Source organism: Lampetra planeri, chromosome 22 (assembly GCF_965212315.1).
Source record: "Lampetra planeri chromosome 22, kcLamPlan1.2.h2, whole genome shotgun sequence".
In the NCBI taxonomy this organism is placed as follows: domain Eukaryota; kingdom Metazoa; phylum Chordata; class Hyperoartia; order Petromyzontiformes; family Petromyzontidae; genus Lampetra; species Lampetra planeri.
This window is the reverse complement of record NC_136128.1, coordinates 9826329-9844485: the sequence shown is the minus strand read 5'-3', so window position 1 is coordinate 9844485 and position 18157 is coordinate 9826329. Positions and strand designations below refer to the sequence as shown.

The window sequence follows — 18157 nt, the reverse complement described above, 5'->3', positions numbered from 1 at the left end:
GACTTTACCGAAAAAAACCTACGAGTATAAAGGCCTACATTGCTTTAAGTCTCCTGTGAAACATTCACACATGTACGATCTCTACCATCAATGAAACAAGTAGTCTTCTTCCTATGGGGTGTGAGGCTACAGCCAAGAAAAAAACGAGCAAAGTCTGCTACTGATAAATAGCACAAGATGAACAAATTGTACCAGTCTTAGTGCTGTAAAAAAAAACTTGGATGCTTCCCAGATTTTTTGATCGATCCGAATTCATTGGATGATTCTCAAAATGAATTAGTCGTTCCTAACTGATCTGAAATCTTATGATGTCATAGGAAGTGACATCACTTTTGCCTTCTTTCCTGCCGAAAGTGCCATTTATCAAAGTAATTTCTACGACACGCAAACTTTACTTTTGCTTAAATCATCATAAAGTAAACAAGTTTACATTGCATTCGTTTTGATTTTAGAGAATCTTTCCGTAAAAATTGTCAAATGTCTTTTAATAAATATAAACATTTTAAAAATTATTACAGTGTGTGCATGAGCAATGAAACCTATTCACATGTATCACATTTTAATCCCCAAAATGTAACAAAATTCCAAAAAGGCCTCAAATATTTAATTGGATAAACTTGATCTTAAAATTAATTGCAAGCATACATAAAGTGTTGCCTTTACGCATTTGCAAGCTTCACTTTCAAACAATATTTTTTCCCATCAAAAGAGGCTCTAATAAAGAAGAGAGGCATTAGGGTCGTTGGCCTGCAGCGCACGTAACGCCGGATTGCGACTCGCCCTTGCTCGGTGATCATCAGCAAGGCACGATCACTCGCGTGCACACCTCGGGCGATGAGCATGAACGAGCAAATGCGGGGGTGGGGGGTGGGGGGGGTGGGATTTGTGTCCAGTGGGAACACAGCGACCACAAAGACGACTGAACACACGGGCGAAGCCAAGGAGGAAAGCAACTTGCCGTGAGGCCACCGTCTCCGGTTCTCCCCCGGGCTCCTTGAAAGCCTCGGTATCCCTGCGGGAGAGACAGAGAGGGAGAGAGAGAGAAAAAAGAGAGGCGAAAAAAAAGCGATATAAATAAATACCAGGGAATATAATTAAAATATGTACCGAAAAAAAATCACTCATTTCACTCCTTAAATTAAATTCTGCCCATTTTCGCGAGTCATCAAGAGCTGGCATATATATAAAACCCAAACACATTTGCATAAATTATCACAAAACTGTCCAACGGCCCAGAAATAAATGAAATCCCAGTTCAGAGAGGTGATTATGCAGATTTTCATTGCCCCTCATTACTAAACATGAGGTTGATGGACCCATTAAGGGTCATGTACCTTGAACAAAATTATTTAACTTTTAGTTGCATTAAACTTGTATCGTCAAATTATTTAAAAGCACCACCATTACCTTCAGTAATAAATTTGGTGTGAGAGCATTCAACAGAACCCGCTTCTGTCTACGTTTCTTTAACGTCCCATTAACGAAACAGAGTTAGGATGTTACCCCGCACCAAAGCCTCTAAACCTGGCTCTGTACCAAACCCCAACTATTACAACCGGCCCCTGTGACGTCCAGATTGCCATAATCCAGTTGTCAAACCGCCATCCGCACGCGAACAAATGACTTTTGTTCCCCAGGCGCTTGGGTGGAGCCGTCCCGAGTTCGATTCCAGGCCACGGCTAACTTCGGCGGCGAGGTGATAGCCTAAACCGGTCCTGCCTCCTCCCCACCACACCTTTTTACCAGCCCTACACTGACCAGCATGGTCAAGTATCGTGATATATATCCGATTCTGCTCAGGATGTTCTCTGGCATGGGTGTGTGTCGCAAGGGCTCTCCGCAAGAGCGCTGAATGGATTCGTCGCTTCGGGGCACGACGCTGGTTCCTGTGCTTACCGCTCGACCTTGCTTCCCGGGGAATCCAGATTCTCCCTTGTTGCCTTTTGGACCCTGGTTTCAAAGTAAAAAAAAACATGAAACAAATGGTGAAATATGCGAACGGCACAAGGGTGCAAATCATGCTGCTAAAACGATGACGACAGGAACAAGGAGAGCACACAAGTGACGTCATCACATCTACCCCTCTTTCAGGAACGTAACAGGAGGATTTCTCCACAAATCTGGCTGTCGCCTGATGAAGCAGGTTGTAGTTACTGGCAACACATGGTACTCAGATTGTTAATGTTGTGACTTTGCTCTCCAACACACCGGTGTGCTGTACTAGTGACGAATTGGCACGTTCTGTTTACGTGACAAACCTTACTAATTGGCTGTGTCGGGTGGTGGCGGGTTTAACGACACATTTATATATTCACGCGATCTAACCCCCCCAAAAAAACACCTGTATCATGGATGTAATAGATGTGTTTGTTAATCTTGTGATGCTCAGAGCTGTTGAGTATCAAGCAAAACAACATTTTGTAAATGAGAGCAAAGGCGAGTTGAATATCTCCCAGGGGACACGCTGCACACGAACTGCATGCCAATGAGGTGACAGGATGACACTGAAGGCACACGCGTTTTTACCGCTCGAAGGCTGGTTGTGACGACGACGACGAGCGATATCATATTTTCCCTTTGGTTTGAATAATTTTATATCCGGCCCAAAGCTTGCGCAAGAAAACAACCGTACATAAACATTCGTCTGTGGAAATGCACTCTGTGTACGTCGATGTGTGTGTGGTCAGCTAGTCGACCCATGCCCCTTGGGGAGTGGTGGTGTAGCGGTTAGCGTGCTGCCATACGAACCTGGCGACCCGGGTTCGATTTCCGCTCACGGCTAACACCAGTGACAATTACCTGAACCTGTCCTGGGCCTCCCCTAGGTTGACTCAGCCTCAAATGAGTACCCTGTGTGGTGTGTAAACATCACCACTAGGGAGACAAAGGCGGCCGGGCGTGGTGTTGGCCACCCACCCCCTCACGTGCCGTGCCGGCCTTCACAGGTGCTCCTCACTAACACCACTTGCCCCAACAATTTTTTAAGGCTATACGGGGGGGATCTTTGCCTTTGCGTGCGATCAGCCAGTCAACCCATGCCACCTGGGTCTGTCCCGTGACCTCTTGCCAGCGAGCCTTCGACACTTCACGTGGCCTCGAAGCGCACCTAGCCTGGCACAAGCGCGCGGTGACATCACCGCGGCGAATGGCGACTATTGTTGTTGTTGTTGTGCAGTGCTTGGGCCTCGACTAATTGTTGAATGAGCCACGTGGCGCGGTCGGTAAATATCAGCACTGGGAAGAAAAAGGCGGCTGTGGGTGGTGCCCTTCACGGTTACTCGCGTATACAGCTAACCTATTTCTACCCAAAATGTGCTACCATGCCGTTTGAATTCACCATACGTGTGGCTATCCAGTCGGACATGGGACAGCGTTGTGTGTGCAATATGTGTGTACTATGTGTGTACTGTGCGTCGGTACTGTGTGTGTGTGCTACTCGCGCAGTTTCACTTTGCGTGCTCTTTGTTCGGAACGCATCTACTACTACGACTACCACATAGAGCGAGATGTCAACCTGTGTACGCATGGCTAAAACAGCGCATTTCACATCCGTCCTAAAATTGCTACCTCTAAACTACTAAAGACTGGGGACGCAATGTGGAAACAAGAATATATCACACGGTGCATTATAATTATCATGATTATTACTACGCAACCGACAACAACAAAAAACCCAGGACTTTTCGCGTCGCAATGAGCCGTCCCGAGGCTTTCCTAGCGATGCCTACACCACATGAAGAGGGCGATCTAGGGAACACGTTTTTTGTTTGTTACAGCTGGCAATACCGCTCATTCCGACGCGTGTGATCGCGCGCGCGTGCGTGATTGCGCGTGCGAATGCCTTTGTCCCAGGAAACCCCGGCTGTCCAAGGCGTCCGATCCGGCACGTGCAAGGCTCGGCTGCCGGCGCGGGCTGCGGCGACGGGAGCGGAGGTGGCGTCGGAACCACGAGGACCCGCGGGGCGCACTGGAGAGGGGGGGGGCGAGGGTAACGAAGCGGGCGTCGTGAGAGAACTCAAAGCAAGCGTGCAGAAGAAGGCAGCACCTCACGATGGCGGGGTTGGAGAACCACTTCAAGATGGTAATAGTAATCTGTGCGGTGGTGCGTGCGCGTGTGTATTAGAAAAGTCTCATCAGGCATGTAGATGATCAATCGGTAATAATGATATGAGAGTAATTAATCTGTTTACACAGAAACGTCTCGCCAGAGACTTAGTAATTATTTCCGAAACTTTTACTGGATTTGAAGAGTGTGACAAAAGATTTGTTTGTTGATGCATGCATTTTCACACTTTTCGTTTATTAAAATTATTAATGATATAAATAAAACGCTGCTTTGGGATAATTACTTTTTAATCAACTCCCCGTGCGAGTATTACTGTGCGTGGGAGCCGACTGCTGGGCGGCACAAATTAAACTCGCGCACGGACAAAAGAAAATCAAACAACCGCTTAACGCATGCGTCGAGCGACGACAACAACAGCAGCAACAACAGAAAACACAACACTCGACGTGAATTTCACGTGCGTTGAATCGCTTCGGGTGTTTTTTTTTAAACGCAGGTCAAGCCTCAATAAGCCTCACACACGTGCGTGAGAGTTGAACACCGGTTGCCGTGTCGTTGGGATGGTCCCTGCCAACGCTAGCCGCGCACAAATTGTGGATGCTCACGCGTGTGCGTGTGCGTGCGTGTGCATGTCCGTGTGTGTGCAGGAGAGGGCACGAGATGCGCAACTTACCCTGGTGTCAATCTGAAACGGAGACACACGGGACAACAATAACACAAAATATATAAATTAACAAAAAGATCAGCAACGGATAGTTTTTTTTGTTCTTTCACTGTTGCGCGCGCGACAATTATTATTTTACAATTATTATTATAATTCCTGCAGTCACGAAAGCTTCAAATCAAGTTTTAATTAGTATTCTTTTATCCGCGTCTTCAAGCGAGAACGCCTGCCTGCAGCCCAAAGGACGTCACACGGCTGAGGGTGCACGACTCCAGCCCCCGACCACTACGACACCCCCCACAGAGATCCGATGGAATTTCCACGATTCTACAACGTGACGATTCCATTCTAGATTTGTTCTCTTTATTTTTGTTAATACCAGTGAGTCAAGTGTAACGCGTAGTAGGCTATCGCGACCAGTATTATCCGTAATAGATTTTTTTTTTTGGGGGGGGAAGGTTAGATCGAGTAAATATAAATGTTGTGTCGTTAAACCCACCACCACCACCACCCGACGCAGCCAATTAATAGGGTTAGTCCCGTAAAACTAGTTCAGCAACACCGGCGTGTTGGAGAGTAAACCCACGACATAAGTAAAATGTAGAGCCCTCTAGCGGCTACCGGGGGTCCCGTGAACAAGTGGCATGCAACGAGTGAGAATATAACGTCACGTGATTTAAAGCTTTCGTGACCGCAGGAATTCATACTCTTGGATCTGTCGGTAAAGTCGCGTTAATAAAAACAAATAATAGATCGTCTTCACCTGAAGACGATTGCTTGTGCTGCGATAGAAACGTCGTGATCTATTATTTTTTATTTACGTAACTTGAACGAAAGACCTAAGAGTATGAGCAACGTCACGTGTTTCAGGTTTAAATTTGTTCCCAAACTTTGCTCCTCGCGACCCACGGCCACGCTACGTTTTTCCCCTCCGCTGACCAATTTACTCTCTCCATTCAAATACAAATTTCACTCAATGCACGCAACACGCGCCCGATGTTTGACCGGCGCGTGCGACGTGATGCGCTAGGGCAATTCCCCACCGTCCGCGTTTGATGGAGCACATTCGCTCACGAAGATCGAAAATCTGGGCGCGCGCGCGTGCTCCGCATGACGCACATATAGTCGATTGTCTAGTGCGTCACGTGGGCCGTTTTCATCAATCATCAGGCGTGTGCAGCGTGGAATGAGTTAATTTGTACTGTGTTTGAAAGGGAGGTCAATTGGTAAAGGGGAGTAAATGTTGGAAAGTGGAAACGCCTGATGACCTGATGGATGTATCATGGCTGGAAAGGTGGATTTCAATCAATGAATCTCCACGTGGTTACACGACTGCTCGATTCCTGTTTGTCTCATTTTGGACCGCATCATGTCTGAATATTTTTGTTTGTTGATTACACTTTGCACAGTGGTTGTCCACGCCTTAACCTACATAGTGACGTGGCCAAATTATTTGCATTAATCGCTAAGTAATAACATTTCACTCGCATCTATCGGGAGCGCGACATTTTTAACCGATACATCAACGCATTGCCACGTGCTCGGTTGAATCAACGGTCGTCTGTGTTTGCACGAATCATCATCGATTCTCACAAGCGCCGCCGCCACCTCGGAGGTACACAAAACCCTGGACGATTCACGGAAAGAAAAAAAGAATTCCTCGCAAGGGCAAACGAGGGGAAAAGTGCACGAAAATAAATTGTCTTGAGTAGCGCGTTATATTACGCAACTGACAAATGCCAGAACTTGCAATGTCCCACACTACCGATTAGCACGGCTGGTGCGAAGAAAGTTCAACATATATACGTACATACTTCCCGGGAAGACTTGCAGACGTCGCAGAAGAGCTACCTCCTCAATAAAAAAGGTGAATTCTGGGAAAACCAGAAAGGGTGGCAACCCCACTTCTTACCGGCACAGGGCTAATGCTCGTATCGTGAAAATAACAATAGCTTTTTTTTAAATCGACTAATCGATTCACGGTTACATTCAAACGCAGAGCTAACCCAATGCAGAGGTGGGGGGGGGGGGTGTTCACTGCTGTTGCTCAACCAAGATGACGAACCCGAGTCTGGGCCAACGCACGAGTGAATCTCGTCTGTCGGGGAGGCCAACTTCACACAGCGGGGAGGGGGCCAGGCAGCTGCCAATGGGACCGTGGGATTCATTAAGGGGGGAGTCGGAGAGAGGGCAAGCTGGGACCAACTGCAGACGTGAACTTTCGATTCTTAACACAGTGTGCTTCAAAAAAATGTTAACACTTATATGAGACTTTAGTTTTTAATGGAAAGAGAAGGATAATACACTGTAACATGATAACAAATGTAAATGTTAATAGCTTAAAAAAGTTCAAAGAGTCTCCACTTGTTCGCCAACATTGTCAACGCGTTCCTGGAATCTTCTCCAGGTGGTCTCCAGAGCTCGGAGGCAGCACATTTCTCGTGACACTGTTGCAAATTCTCAGAAGTGTTCACATTTTTTTTAAACCACGCTGTATAGTGGCAACCCGTGGTGTGAACCGACAAGCCCTTTCTTTGGTCCTTCCCCGGCTGCTTTGGATTAGCACGGTTTGCTACGTACGGTGAGAAAGAAGTTCAACACACGCACCCACCTACGATGAATGGGGAGGCCTGCATCTAAAGCAGTGGGTTGACGTGGGGCTCGAGTATTGTTATTGATGTCGAGTCAGAGAGGTGAGTACGCACGTGTGCGTGTTCAACTCCTCTCCTTGTCTTACAATAAAAGCGTTACCCCTAAGTGAGTAGGGGGGTTGAGCCCAAACCACCAGCCCTCTCCCCTGCCCCAAGGGCACCTGGTCTCGGGGTTTGCTGTCTGCGGAAGATCTGTAACCCCCCCCTACCCTCTACCACGTCGCTCGTGCTCATGTGCGCGTTGAACTTCTTTCACGCCGTACGTAGCCAAGGGGCTGTCCGTAAATGACGTCACGCGATTTTGGACGATTTTTGACCCCCCCCCCCCCCTAGTCACACGGCGTCACAAAAAGTCAGAGCCCTCCCCCTCAAATATGACGTCACAAAGCTCTGTCCTCCCCCCCTAAAAATATAAAACATGCTTCAAATCGCTTTAAACTATTGTCATTGTAGTACGTATTTAATGTGGCGCTGCACTCTGATGTTGTAGGAGAAAACATTTATTAAAAAGTATATTTAATTAAGCAGAACGTGTTGTTTATATTTATTTAAAGTTGCGCATTTTGATGTGACGTCACATTTCTCAAACCCCCCTCCCCCCCCCGTCGTCACACATCGTCACAAATGCCTGAACCCCCCCCACCTCTAGGTGCGTGACGTCATTTATGGACAGCCCCCAACCGTGCTAATCGGAGGTGCGGGTGGGAAGGACGGCAAACTGAACGGTGCTTTGTCCCCCGGCCTCTTGTTGAATCAAAACAATAATTATTACGACTACAACAAAAGCAGCCCCAGCGGCGGTGCTGACTCACCACGTTCGGCAGTTCGCAGCAGACCTCCAGCGAGGCCCTCTCGGGATCGCAGTACACCTGCAGCTGCTGCACGTCGATCTGCAGCCAGACACGGTCGGACACGCGATCGGGCGTCAGGTCGCAAAACCAGACGACGTCGCAACTTCATCGGCGTGCAGACATTTTTTGTTGACGCTGAGCTGTGAAGCTATTTTTTTGTTTCCCCCCCGAAGGATGTCCAGTAGGGGGCACGGGGTCAGATCGTTACAACGACAAACAATACAAAAACACGACAAGAGTGCAAAGTATAGAAAAGATAAGCAAATCAATATAAGAAAAAAAAAAGTAAAATACATTTATTTAATTTTTTATGTTTATTTTATAAAAAAAAAATTAATTTGTTACTTTTATTATTTTTTACCTACATGACTTTACCGAAAGAACCAAAGAGTATGGATCCTTGCAGTCACGAAAACTTCAAATCTAGAATGTAAACAAATCACTGAACCACCTCTGTCGCCCAGTCCTCCGCTGTGCTCCTCAATCAGCCCAACCCTCCGGCCACCAGACCTCTGCCCCCACCTCCCTTCACTTACCCTCCTCATCCATGCCCAGCCGTAGCACCTATCTATCTTGCCACGTTACGCCTGTGCCCTATACCTGCCGCTGTCTCTCATCCACGTTGCACCCCTCTGTCACCTTCGTTCATCATCACACTCCACCTTATTCCTCCTTCACTACCCCTTGCGACATCACGTGGCTCCATTCCCAGCCCCTGTCCCTCCATCCCTTCCGTCACCTACCTCACTGACAGCCGCTCCACCCCACCCGTTGCTCCCCGTTTGCCCAATTTGTCTACCGCCGTCGGTTTGCGTTGTAAAGCGCCTTAGAAAGGGCGTTGATACATTCTAAATAGAATAGAATATCGATTCTAAATGTGGAAGGAAAAACTGGAGGACCAGGAAAAAAATCCACACGACCGCGGGCAGAGAGAGAGACATGCAAACTCCAAATATACATCAGGCATCAGGGTCAGGATCGAACCCACGACCTCCTGTATACCATGTGAGGTAGTTAACATCTCACCACCATGGCACCCCGTATATGAAAGCAGTCACAGTGGCAGTGGTGCCAGCTGCCGCTGCTGCAGAAGATGACCCCGTTGAGCATCATCGAGGCCTCCTGAGCAGTTTAGCTGGGACACTGGCGAGCAGGTCTCGGGGTTGGCTGTCAAAACTCAGCCGGTAAGGCCTCATTGAGCTCAGCAGCTCTTTAAACATGGACGGCCACAGCCCAAGAGGCGCGGGTGGTGGCAGCAGTCGCCACAGGGCATCATTGCAAGCTGACAATGTGCAAGCCAACCATCGCAAAACCAACAATCGTTGAGATCTTTCCCCTCCGTGTAGCTGTCGAGCCAATCGGCCTGAACCCCGACCGACGTGCCGGCGGGGCGCGCGACGAACCGGAACGGTCGACCCGTCGGCCCGGCGCGCGACGACGGTGGTGCCGCCTTCGACGACCGCCTCGTCCCTCGCTTCGGACACGTCGGACGCGCCGGCTGCGCGGCAGTCCACGAGCAGCGCCACCCGGCCGTGGCGCGACGACAGCGCCAGCTTGTGCCACTCGCCGTCGAAGAGCGCGTCCAGCTGGCCGAAGGTGTGCCTCCCCGAGCGGCGCGACGAGAACTCGACGGAGCGCGAGGGGCCGTCGACGAGCAGCGAGGCCTGCTCCTCGCCGTCGGGCGAACGCGCCGACCACAGGCTCCAGGGCGCCTCCGAGTTGACCGGGATGGGCAGACGCAGCGTGGCCACCAGGGCGAACTCGTTGGGCAGCCCGAACGGGTGGAGGGACCTGAATCGAGCGGTCAGATGAAGCGACAACGATGGAACCGGCGCTTTAGCGATAGGTTCACAGGCCACCTTTCCCACGGCCACCTTTCCCACGGCCACTGGGAAGATGACCCACCCCCCCCCTCCGCCCGGTTGCGCCTGGGATTCCCATTGGGTGCCTTGATCAGGGTCCAGCCCGCAGCAGTAGAAGCTGGGCCATAGGAGAAGTGTCACGTGCCAAACATCATCACCAATGTTCAATTTATGGCGGTGAAGTTGGCATTGGCGGTCGGGGATGTGGCATAATGAACTAATTTCTCTGTTGTGATGTTTTTTGTTGTTGTTCGTGCCGTTTCTTCTTTGTTGTTTAAAAACAATGTTCTTATGGGTTTTATTTTGCTAGGTAGTTGCTATACGTAAGATGTGGCCATTATATATAATTAATGTACGGCGTTGTGGGATACAATTAGCATGAATGACGCTCTCTATAGTAAAAATATTAATTTTATTATCAGAAATGTGTTGAGTTTTTGTTTTATTTGCGGACTGGTGACCGGAGGTTGTGGGGGACGGGGGTCAGAGGGGAGAAACGGGGGGTGGGGGGGGGTAGCTGGGGGTGAGTGAGTGCGGGCGAGCGAGCGAGCGGCATGTACACGGTGTCCTTGATGAGGCTGGCGGAAGCGTCGAGGTGGAACGCGGGATGATCCGAGGAGCTTCCCTCTACCGACGTCACTCCAGGAGCCGTCGCCAGACCGAACTCCTTCACCAGGTCGGTCCCTGGGGCGATAAGATGTTGGAAGAAAGAAAAAAAGAAGAAACGAAGCAACAAAGTGAACGCTAAATCAGGTGCCGAAGTAGAGCGATGTACTACGGGTGCCTTTCAATAAGCCAGAAGGCTTTCAATAGATCTACAAGGTCGGTAAAAAAATTGTGCAGTGGTTTGAACATGACCCTGTAATCGAACTCAGGTCACCGGGTTCATAGCGCGGTGAGCTGACCAATGAGCAGCCTCGATTATTGAGCTCGCGATACACGGCTTGGATCGGAGCACGTAAGAGTCGAGTGGTTTTTTATTTATTCCGTCCACGTTGTATGTGAATGGGTTCAAGTCACCCCTGCAGTCACTAAAGGCACGAACATTCGCAACGATGTTAAACAAAATAAAAATGAATCAACTCCTCAATGCCATTGAGAGAGGCGCTTACATATTTGCAGTTTGCTTATGTTTGAATGGTAATTTGACACGGGAGCCTACACCGATTTGTTACTTCTCAAATAGACCGAGGCGTGTGCGATTTAATGAATCGCCCTTCATTTGCATACATTTACATCAACCAATTCACTAAAAGTGTTCAACTTCACCCCGAGGCATGCGGGGCTTCAAAAGCCAAAAAACTAAACTTTGTCATCGCGAGTTAAACCAAATCCCCCCCGCCCCTCCCCCCGCCACCACACACACACCCTCATTAAAACGCGGCCCTCATTAACGGCACACATTTGCCCATCAGCTCATTAATAAAGACGTTTGGCTATTTAAATATGCATTAAGGGCCAGCTTGGCGAGCACTCACGCTGCGTGCGTGCGTGAGGATAATGATGGGGACAAGTCCTTAATCCCTGGGCTTCACGTCGCCTGCGCATTGCTGGGGCTTCGCAATGTTTGCCCACTTCCTTCGCGGAAATGCAATTAATAATAATTAACACTATTATTATTATCATTTGAAATGCTCGCTCGCAAAAGCCTCGTCAGGAAGTATCTTCCGTCGGGAGATTTTGCCCCGACGATTCCGTTGGAAGCGGGCGATCGTCTTTTAGCGTCGGTGCCGCGCGTCGCTCGGCGCGGCGTCCGACGTTTCGCTCCCGCGTGCCGGGGCCTTCTTCAGTAACCGCGGCGTTTATAACCTATGGAATGTGCCCCTCTGACCCTGTGCGGTGTCTCACGACGGCGCTCGCATTTAGGCGCAGCGCAAATCCACGCGTGATTGCGTTTCACTCGCATCGGGCGCACGCGCGTACTGCGGCGTCGGCGTCGTCGGCGCGGGTCTCACCGGGCACGCCGTCGCGTCCCGTGGCGCCCAGGCACGAGAGGCCCTCGCAGATCTTGCGCACGATCTGCACGCGCAGCTTGGAGAGCAGCTCGAAGTCGTCCACGTGGTGCATGTAGACGCTGGACGGCTTCGACGCGATCGCGTCCAGCTCCGACACGTCCACGCTGTCCGTGACGCCGAGGGCGAACACCAGGATGCCGTCCTCGTGCGCCGCACGCGCCGAGTCCTGGACGCGCACGCGTGAACACAGCGGCAGATGTCGGCCGGCCGGGTGAACGTGTTCACCAAGCGACGAGGAATTTGTAGTCTCGGTGGTTACGGTGAGTGGCTGACGAGTGACTGTGCAGTCGAGCGGGTGAATGAGTGCCGGCGAGGCGGAATCAGAATCATCGTGACATTTATCCTCGAGGAATCCGATGAGCTACGAAGCTTTTTTTTCCCAGATGCGCAGTCGTGCGGGCAAGTACCGGAATTTAGGCGAGTGAGCGAGCGGGTGAGCGCAGGTCAGTGAACATGGCTGCCGTGGTCACCAGAGCCAAGACCATCGGTCTCATTATCCCACACCGACATCCAACAAGCTTCTACAGGGGCTAACGAACGGCTGAATCGCCTCGACAGTCACTTTATTTTCATTTTTTCAAATATTTTATTGTTATTATTTTTTTCTATCTACGTGACTTTACCGAAAGAACCATAGAATGAGAATCTTCACACGGCTAACGTTGCTAAACTTGACCTTGCCATACAAAAGTGGAGGAAGATGGTGATTCCGGGCAACGAGCGATCGCGGGGTCAGACTTGCGACTCGCGAGCGAGCGGACGAGTAGCGGGACAATTGGCTGAGGGCGGACGAGCGAGAGAGTGTGGGCGAGCGCGGTGGCGGTGGTGGCGGCGGCGGTGGCGGCGGCGGTGGTGGTGGCGGCGGCGGTGGCGGTGGTGGTGGCGGTGGTGGCGGTGGTGGCGGCGGCGGTGGCGGCGGCGGTGGTGGTGGCGGCGGCGGTGGCGGTGGTGGTGGTGGTGGTGGCGGCGGCGGTGGTGGTGGCGGTGGTGGCGGTGGTGGCGGCGGCGGCGGTGGCGGCGGTGGCGGCGGTGGTGGTGGCGGCGGCGGTGGCGGTGGTGGTGGCGGTGGTGGCGGTGGTGGCGGCGGCGGTGGCGGCGGCGGTGGTGGTGGCGGCGGCGGTGGCGGTGGTGGTGGTGGTGGTGGCGGCGGCGGTGGTGGTGGCGGCGGCGGTGGCGGTGGTGGTGGTGGTGGTGGCGGCGGCGGTGGTGGTGGCGGCGGCGGTGGCGGTGGTGGTGGTGGTGGTGGCGGCGGCGGTGGTGGTGGCGGCGGCGGTGGCGGTGGTGGTGGTGGTGGTGGCGGCGGTGGCGGTGGTGGCGGTGGCGGTGGTGGCGGCGGCGGCGGTGGCGGCGGTGGTGGTGGCGGCGGCGGTGGCGGTGGTGGTGGCGGTGGTGGCGGTGGTGGCGGCGGCGGTGGCGGCGGCGGTGGTGGTGGCGGCGGCGGTGGCGGTGGTGGTGGTGGTGGTGGCGGCGGCGGTGGTGGCGGCGGCGGTGGCGGTGGTGGTGGTGGTGGTGGCGGTGGCGGCGGTGGTGGTGGCGGCGGCGGTGGCGGCGGCGGTGGTGGTGGCGGCGGCGGTGGCGGTGGTGGCGGCGGCGGTGGCGGCGGCGGTGGTGGTGGCGGTGGTGGTGGCGGTGGCGGTGGTTGTGGTGGCGGTAGCGGTGGTGGTGGTGGCGGTGGTGGTGGCGGTGGCGGTGGCAGCGGTGGTGGTGGTGAGCCGCGCCGTACCTTGACGTCATCGGCGGAGCGGCCGTCCGTCATGACGATGGCCACGCGGCGCACGCCGAGGCCCTTGGGTCGCGCCCCCTCCTCGGGGCTGAAGCTCTTCTCGGTCATGTGGCTCAGCGCCTTGCCCGTCACGGTGCCCTCCTCCATGTAGCTCATGCGCATCACGGCCGCCTGTGCGGCGGCGACAGCCATTCATTCAATTTGACACGCAGGCTCTCATCGGGTAACGGTCAACGACGTTCACCGTCGTCATCGACACCGTCGGACAGGGTCCACCCACCCACTGCTGGACGAAGGCCTCCATAACCCCCCCTCCCCTAACCCCCCCTCCCCTAACCCCCCCTCCCCTCACCCCAAACCAAAACTGCCGCCACCTCTCGCGGCGATCCTGCGATGAAACGATCCTCCGAGGACCAGCGCACGCGGGGGGATTCATCGCTCCGTCTCCCATCGCGGCGGTCGTGATTTCAGGAGCGCTCCCCCCCTCTTTGGCTGCCCCCCCCCCGGTCACGAGTGTCGACCGCCGGCCACCGCTCCTCCCAGTGATGCGTGGCCGCCCCCCTTATTGTTCTTGCGACAATAGTTTCCCGTTACGAAAAAAGCCCTCCCCCACCCACCCCGTTTATTAACCCAGGAGATAAGAACAAACTAAAAAAATCATCCTCCAGAATTGGCATCTCTTCACCACCCCCCCCCCAACGTCCCCGCCCGAGCGACGCAGCGGGCCCCAGCAGTGCGGGGGGCAAGTAAGCGAGCGAGTGAGTGCGTGAGTGAGTGAGCGAGCGAGCGAGCGAGTGAGTGCGTGCGCACCTTGACAGCCTCCTTGGAGTCGTACTCGCCCAGCGTGAACTCGGTGCGCACGCGGCTGCTGTATTGCACGACGGCGACGCGGGTCGCGCTGGGCCCCACGCTGAACGAGTCGACGAGGGCGTTGACGAAGTGCTTCACCTTGACGAAGTTGTGCGCGAGAACGCTGCGCGAGCCGTCCAGCACGAACACCAGGTCCATCGGGGTCGCGCGGCACAGATCGTGCGAGGCTGTGGAACGACGAAGACCGCGACGATGAAGACGACGCGCCACCGCCGGCGCGCACCGGGAACCCGTCAGCGTCACGATGCCACGACACGGTGAACACGACCTGTCAACGCTGGCAGCGGTGGCAGCGGTGCGAGCTAAAAAAAATTGTCCCGGCGAAGAAGCTCGCAAATTTTTACAATAAACTGTAAACAAGCTTCGATTTAAAGCTTTCGTGACTGTAGGGATTCATCTTCTTGGTTATTTTGGTAAAGTCACGTAGAAGGGAAATAGTAAAATAATAAAAATTAAACAGGTCTGTCGGAAAGACAGACGCTGTCTTTCTGACAGACCTGTTCTTCACCTGAAGACGGCGCTTGCGTTGTGGCCGAAACGTCGTGAGAATTATTTTATTATGTTTTATTTTTATTATTTTATTATTTCCTTTCTACGTGACTTTACCGAAAGAACCAAGAAGATGTAAACAAGTTTTCTTACTGAACCAGGGGAGGCCCACTGAACTGTGTAGCTCTTTTTCAGCAGCGACATGGCCACAAATGATAGCTCAACGAAGTGGCGTTCATAGCAGCTGAATAATTTTGAGCGCATGTTTTATAAATGTTGGAGGGAAAACCAGGAGGATGCGGAGAAAAATCCACGCGACCACGTGGAGAGAGCACACGCCAACTTCAAATATACAGGAGGCGTCAGGGTCGGGATCGAACCTACGATCTCCTGTATACCAGGCGAGACAGATAACATCTTGCCACAGCGGCGACCCTGTTTTAAACAGGGTAGTGGATTAATGTTGCAAAATGAATCATTCAATGTATTTTCTCCAATAATTATTCATACAAAACCAATTGTCTGGATCTCAAGGGGTGGGGGAGGGGCGCAGAGCTGGAGGGAAGGGCTGGCAGAATTGCCACCACCTCGGATTCACAGTGGCCATGGTGGTGTCCACAGTCGTGGTGGTGGTACTAATTTGAGGCTGAGTCGACCTAGGGGAGGCCCAGGACCGGATAATCACCGCCGTTATTGGTCGTAAGCGGGAATCAAACTCAGGTCCGTCGGGTACGTAGTGCAGTTCTCTCAACCGATTCAACAAAACAAATGTGAAACTCCTTCTTAATCACCAACCCTCGCCACTCAGTCGCGCGCTCGCTCGCCTGCTTGCCCGCTCGCTCGCTCGCTCACTCGCCCACTTGTCGCTCACCCCCGAGCATGGCCTCGGCGTCCTCCAGGTACGCGGCACTGTCGTCCTCGCCACTCTCGAACCACAAGTGCAGCGGCGGTGGCGAGAGCGTGGCGACGGGCGGGATGGTGGGCAGGACGCTCTCCGGCGGAGGCTCGGGGGTTGGGCCGCTCTCCCCCGAGGTCGCCCAGGGGTCACGTCCCTGTGACGATCGCGGCTCCGGCTCGCCCTCCTGCCCGATGTTCCAGTACTCGTCTGTTTGCAGATATTTGCCACATCCTGGAGGAGCTCAGTACCAACCCGGTCGGGGGGGCGGGCGCGCCGTGGGCGTGAAAGCGGTGATGGCGCGCTACCCCCCGGCGCGCATGGGATGACGACAATGTTGGTATGTGGTTCGGAACGTTGGACCAAACGTTTTGGCCAACGCTGGTCTAACGTTTCAAGTTTCATAGGAAGGCAGTTGTAGGGCAATCATCGGTTAGGGTTATTATTATTATGATGCTTGTTTTGTCTACCAGAAAGTTGTACGCATTAGGGGGAGAGATGAAGCTGTGTGTAATCTCAATCGAGTAATTAGCAGCAATTGAGTAATTAGCAGCAATTGAGTAATTGGCAGGTTGTTTAATATATGGAACCCTTTTTGCCAGAATGAAGATGATGCTTGAAGGACAGGGTACAGCCGATGAATTTTTTCAGCATCACGATGTTTGGCCAATATCAGCTCAGTCGTATGTTTTTTTTTTAATATCGATAAATCTACGAGGAAACCAGAGAACCCGGAGGACACCCGTACAAAAGCGGGGGGGGGATACAAACTCCACGCAAAAAGCCACCACAGTTGCTAAATTGAACCCAGGCTCTCGTTGCTGTGAGGTACACGTTTTACCGCTGCGCCACCCTGCCACCCAATGCGTTCACGGTAAGCCGGTGTCCATCACTAATTTTCAGATTGGGGGGGGGGCACCTTCGCCGAGAAGACATCATCAGCGTGAGGGCCGCCACACGTTTGAAAGCACTGTCGGGGTTTGACAGCAGCAGCACGACGATGATGATAACGATGGGGGGCGTTTCAACCATTTGTGCATTGTCGGGGGGGGGGGCGTATGTCAGGGGCCGCGCTAAAGGCCACCCGAGGCCGCCAATAGCCCGCGGGCCTTGCAGTGCAGAACAACCGCTGTAGGCAAACAGTGGCGGAGCAAGGACTGGGGGTGGGCGGGCGAGCGCGCGAGGTGGCAGCCCCAGGCGCCCTTGGCACACGGGGTGCTGCCCGCACGTCCAACCAAATTCTCGGAAACAAAACAACAAGTGGCAGTTGGTGGTTCAACACAGTATATAATTGGCGACGTTTTGGCCAATGGCCCCTTTTCATGGCACACACAGAGATAGGTGAAAGAAACAAGAGTGCATAATAAGAGTTTGAAAAATTCACTTGCAAACACTGCGATGCCTGGTAATAATACAATTATTAGCGTTGTACATTCCTGATAAAAAACAAATTTAACTGGCCTGCTGTTTGTTGCTGACCACTTTGCGTCTTAGGCTAAAGCTCAGCAACCACGATGAACAAAAACGGAACAAACGTCAACCGGAAAATCCACGACAGCCTCGCCGGGTCTCAGGAGCTAGGCAGGGGTTGAGCCTGGACGGCTCATCCGATGGGCTAAGAAGCGGCACAGACGCAGCACTCACCTGACGTGGAGGGGTCGCCCTGCGCCAACGCCGGGCCCGGCAGGAGGATCGCCATCACCAGCGCCGCCAGCGCCACCGCACTCCCCGTGCCGAACTTCATCTCCAGCCGATGGGTCGCGAGCGCCACTGCGTGCACAGACCACCGACAGCGGCGTGAGGGTTCCCCGCGCTAGCGGAGGCCACGGGGGCTGGGGGGGGGGGCAGGCCAGCTGTTCTGACCCGGAGATCGTCAACGCCAAATTGCGTGAGCACGCCAATTTTCGATTCTAAAGCGGTGCAGCAAAAGTGGTTAAAATTCGATTGTGCACCGAGTGGTGACCTGTAAGATGTCCCATTGCCTGGAACATCATCAGGTAACCTTGGAGGTAGGGGTGGGTGGCATTTGTTTAACAGGCCACATTTCTGCTGGCGAAACGCGGAAAGTTGC

At 53.0% G+C, this 18157-nt stretch overlaps 1 protein-coding gene across 1 annotated transcript; it reads right to left on the bottom strand.

Annotated features, from left to right (window-relative positions):
• Window positions 1-3770: 3770 nt before the first annotated feature.
• Window positions 3771-17949, bottom strand: LOC144725116 (collagen alpha-1(XXII) chain-like). Its single transcript, XM_078604587.1, has 9 exons — window positions 17731-17949; window positions 16063-16296; window positions 14643-14869; window positions 13833-14003; window positions 12050-12275; window positions 10655-10778; window positions 9636-10023; window positions 8190-8271; window positions 3771-3967 (listed from the first exon to the last, which is right to left on the bottom strand). Exons 1-9 carry the CDS (start codon window positions 17828-17830, stop codon window positions 3771-3773), a joined length of 1749 nt encoding a protein of 582 aa, XP_078460713.1. The 5' UTR covers window positions 17831-17949.
• Between the last annotated feature and the right edge of the window lie 208 nt (window positions 17950-18157).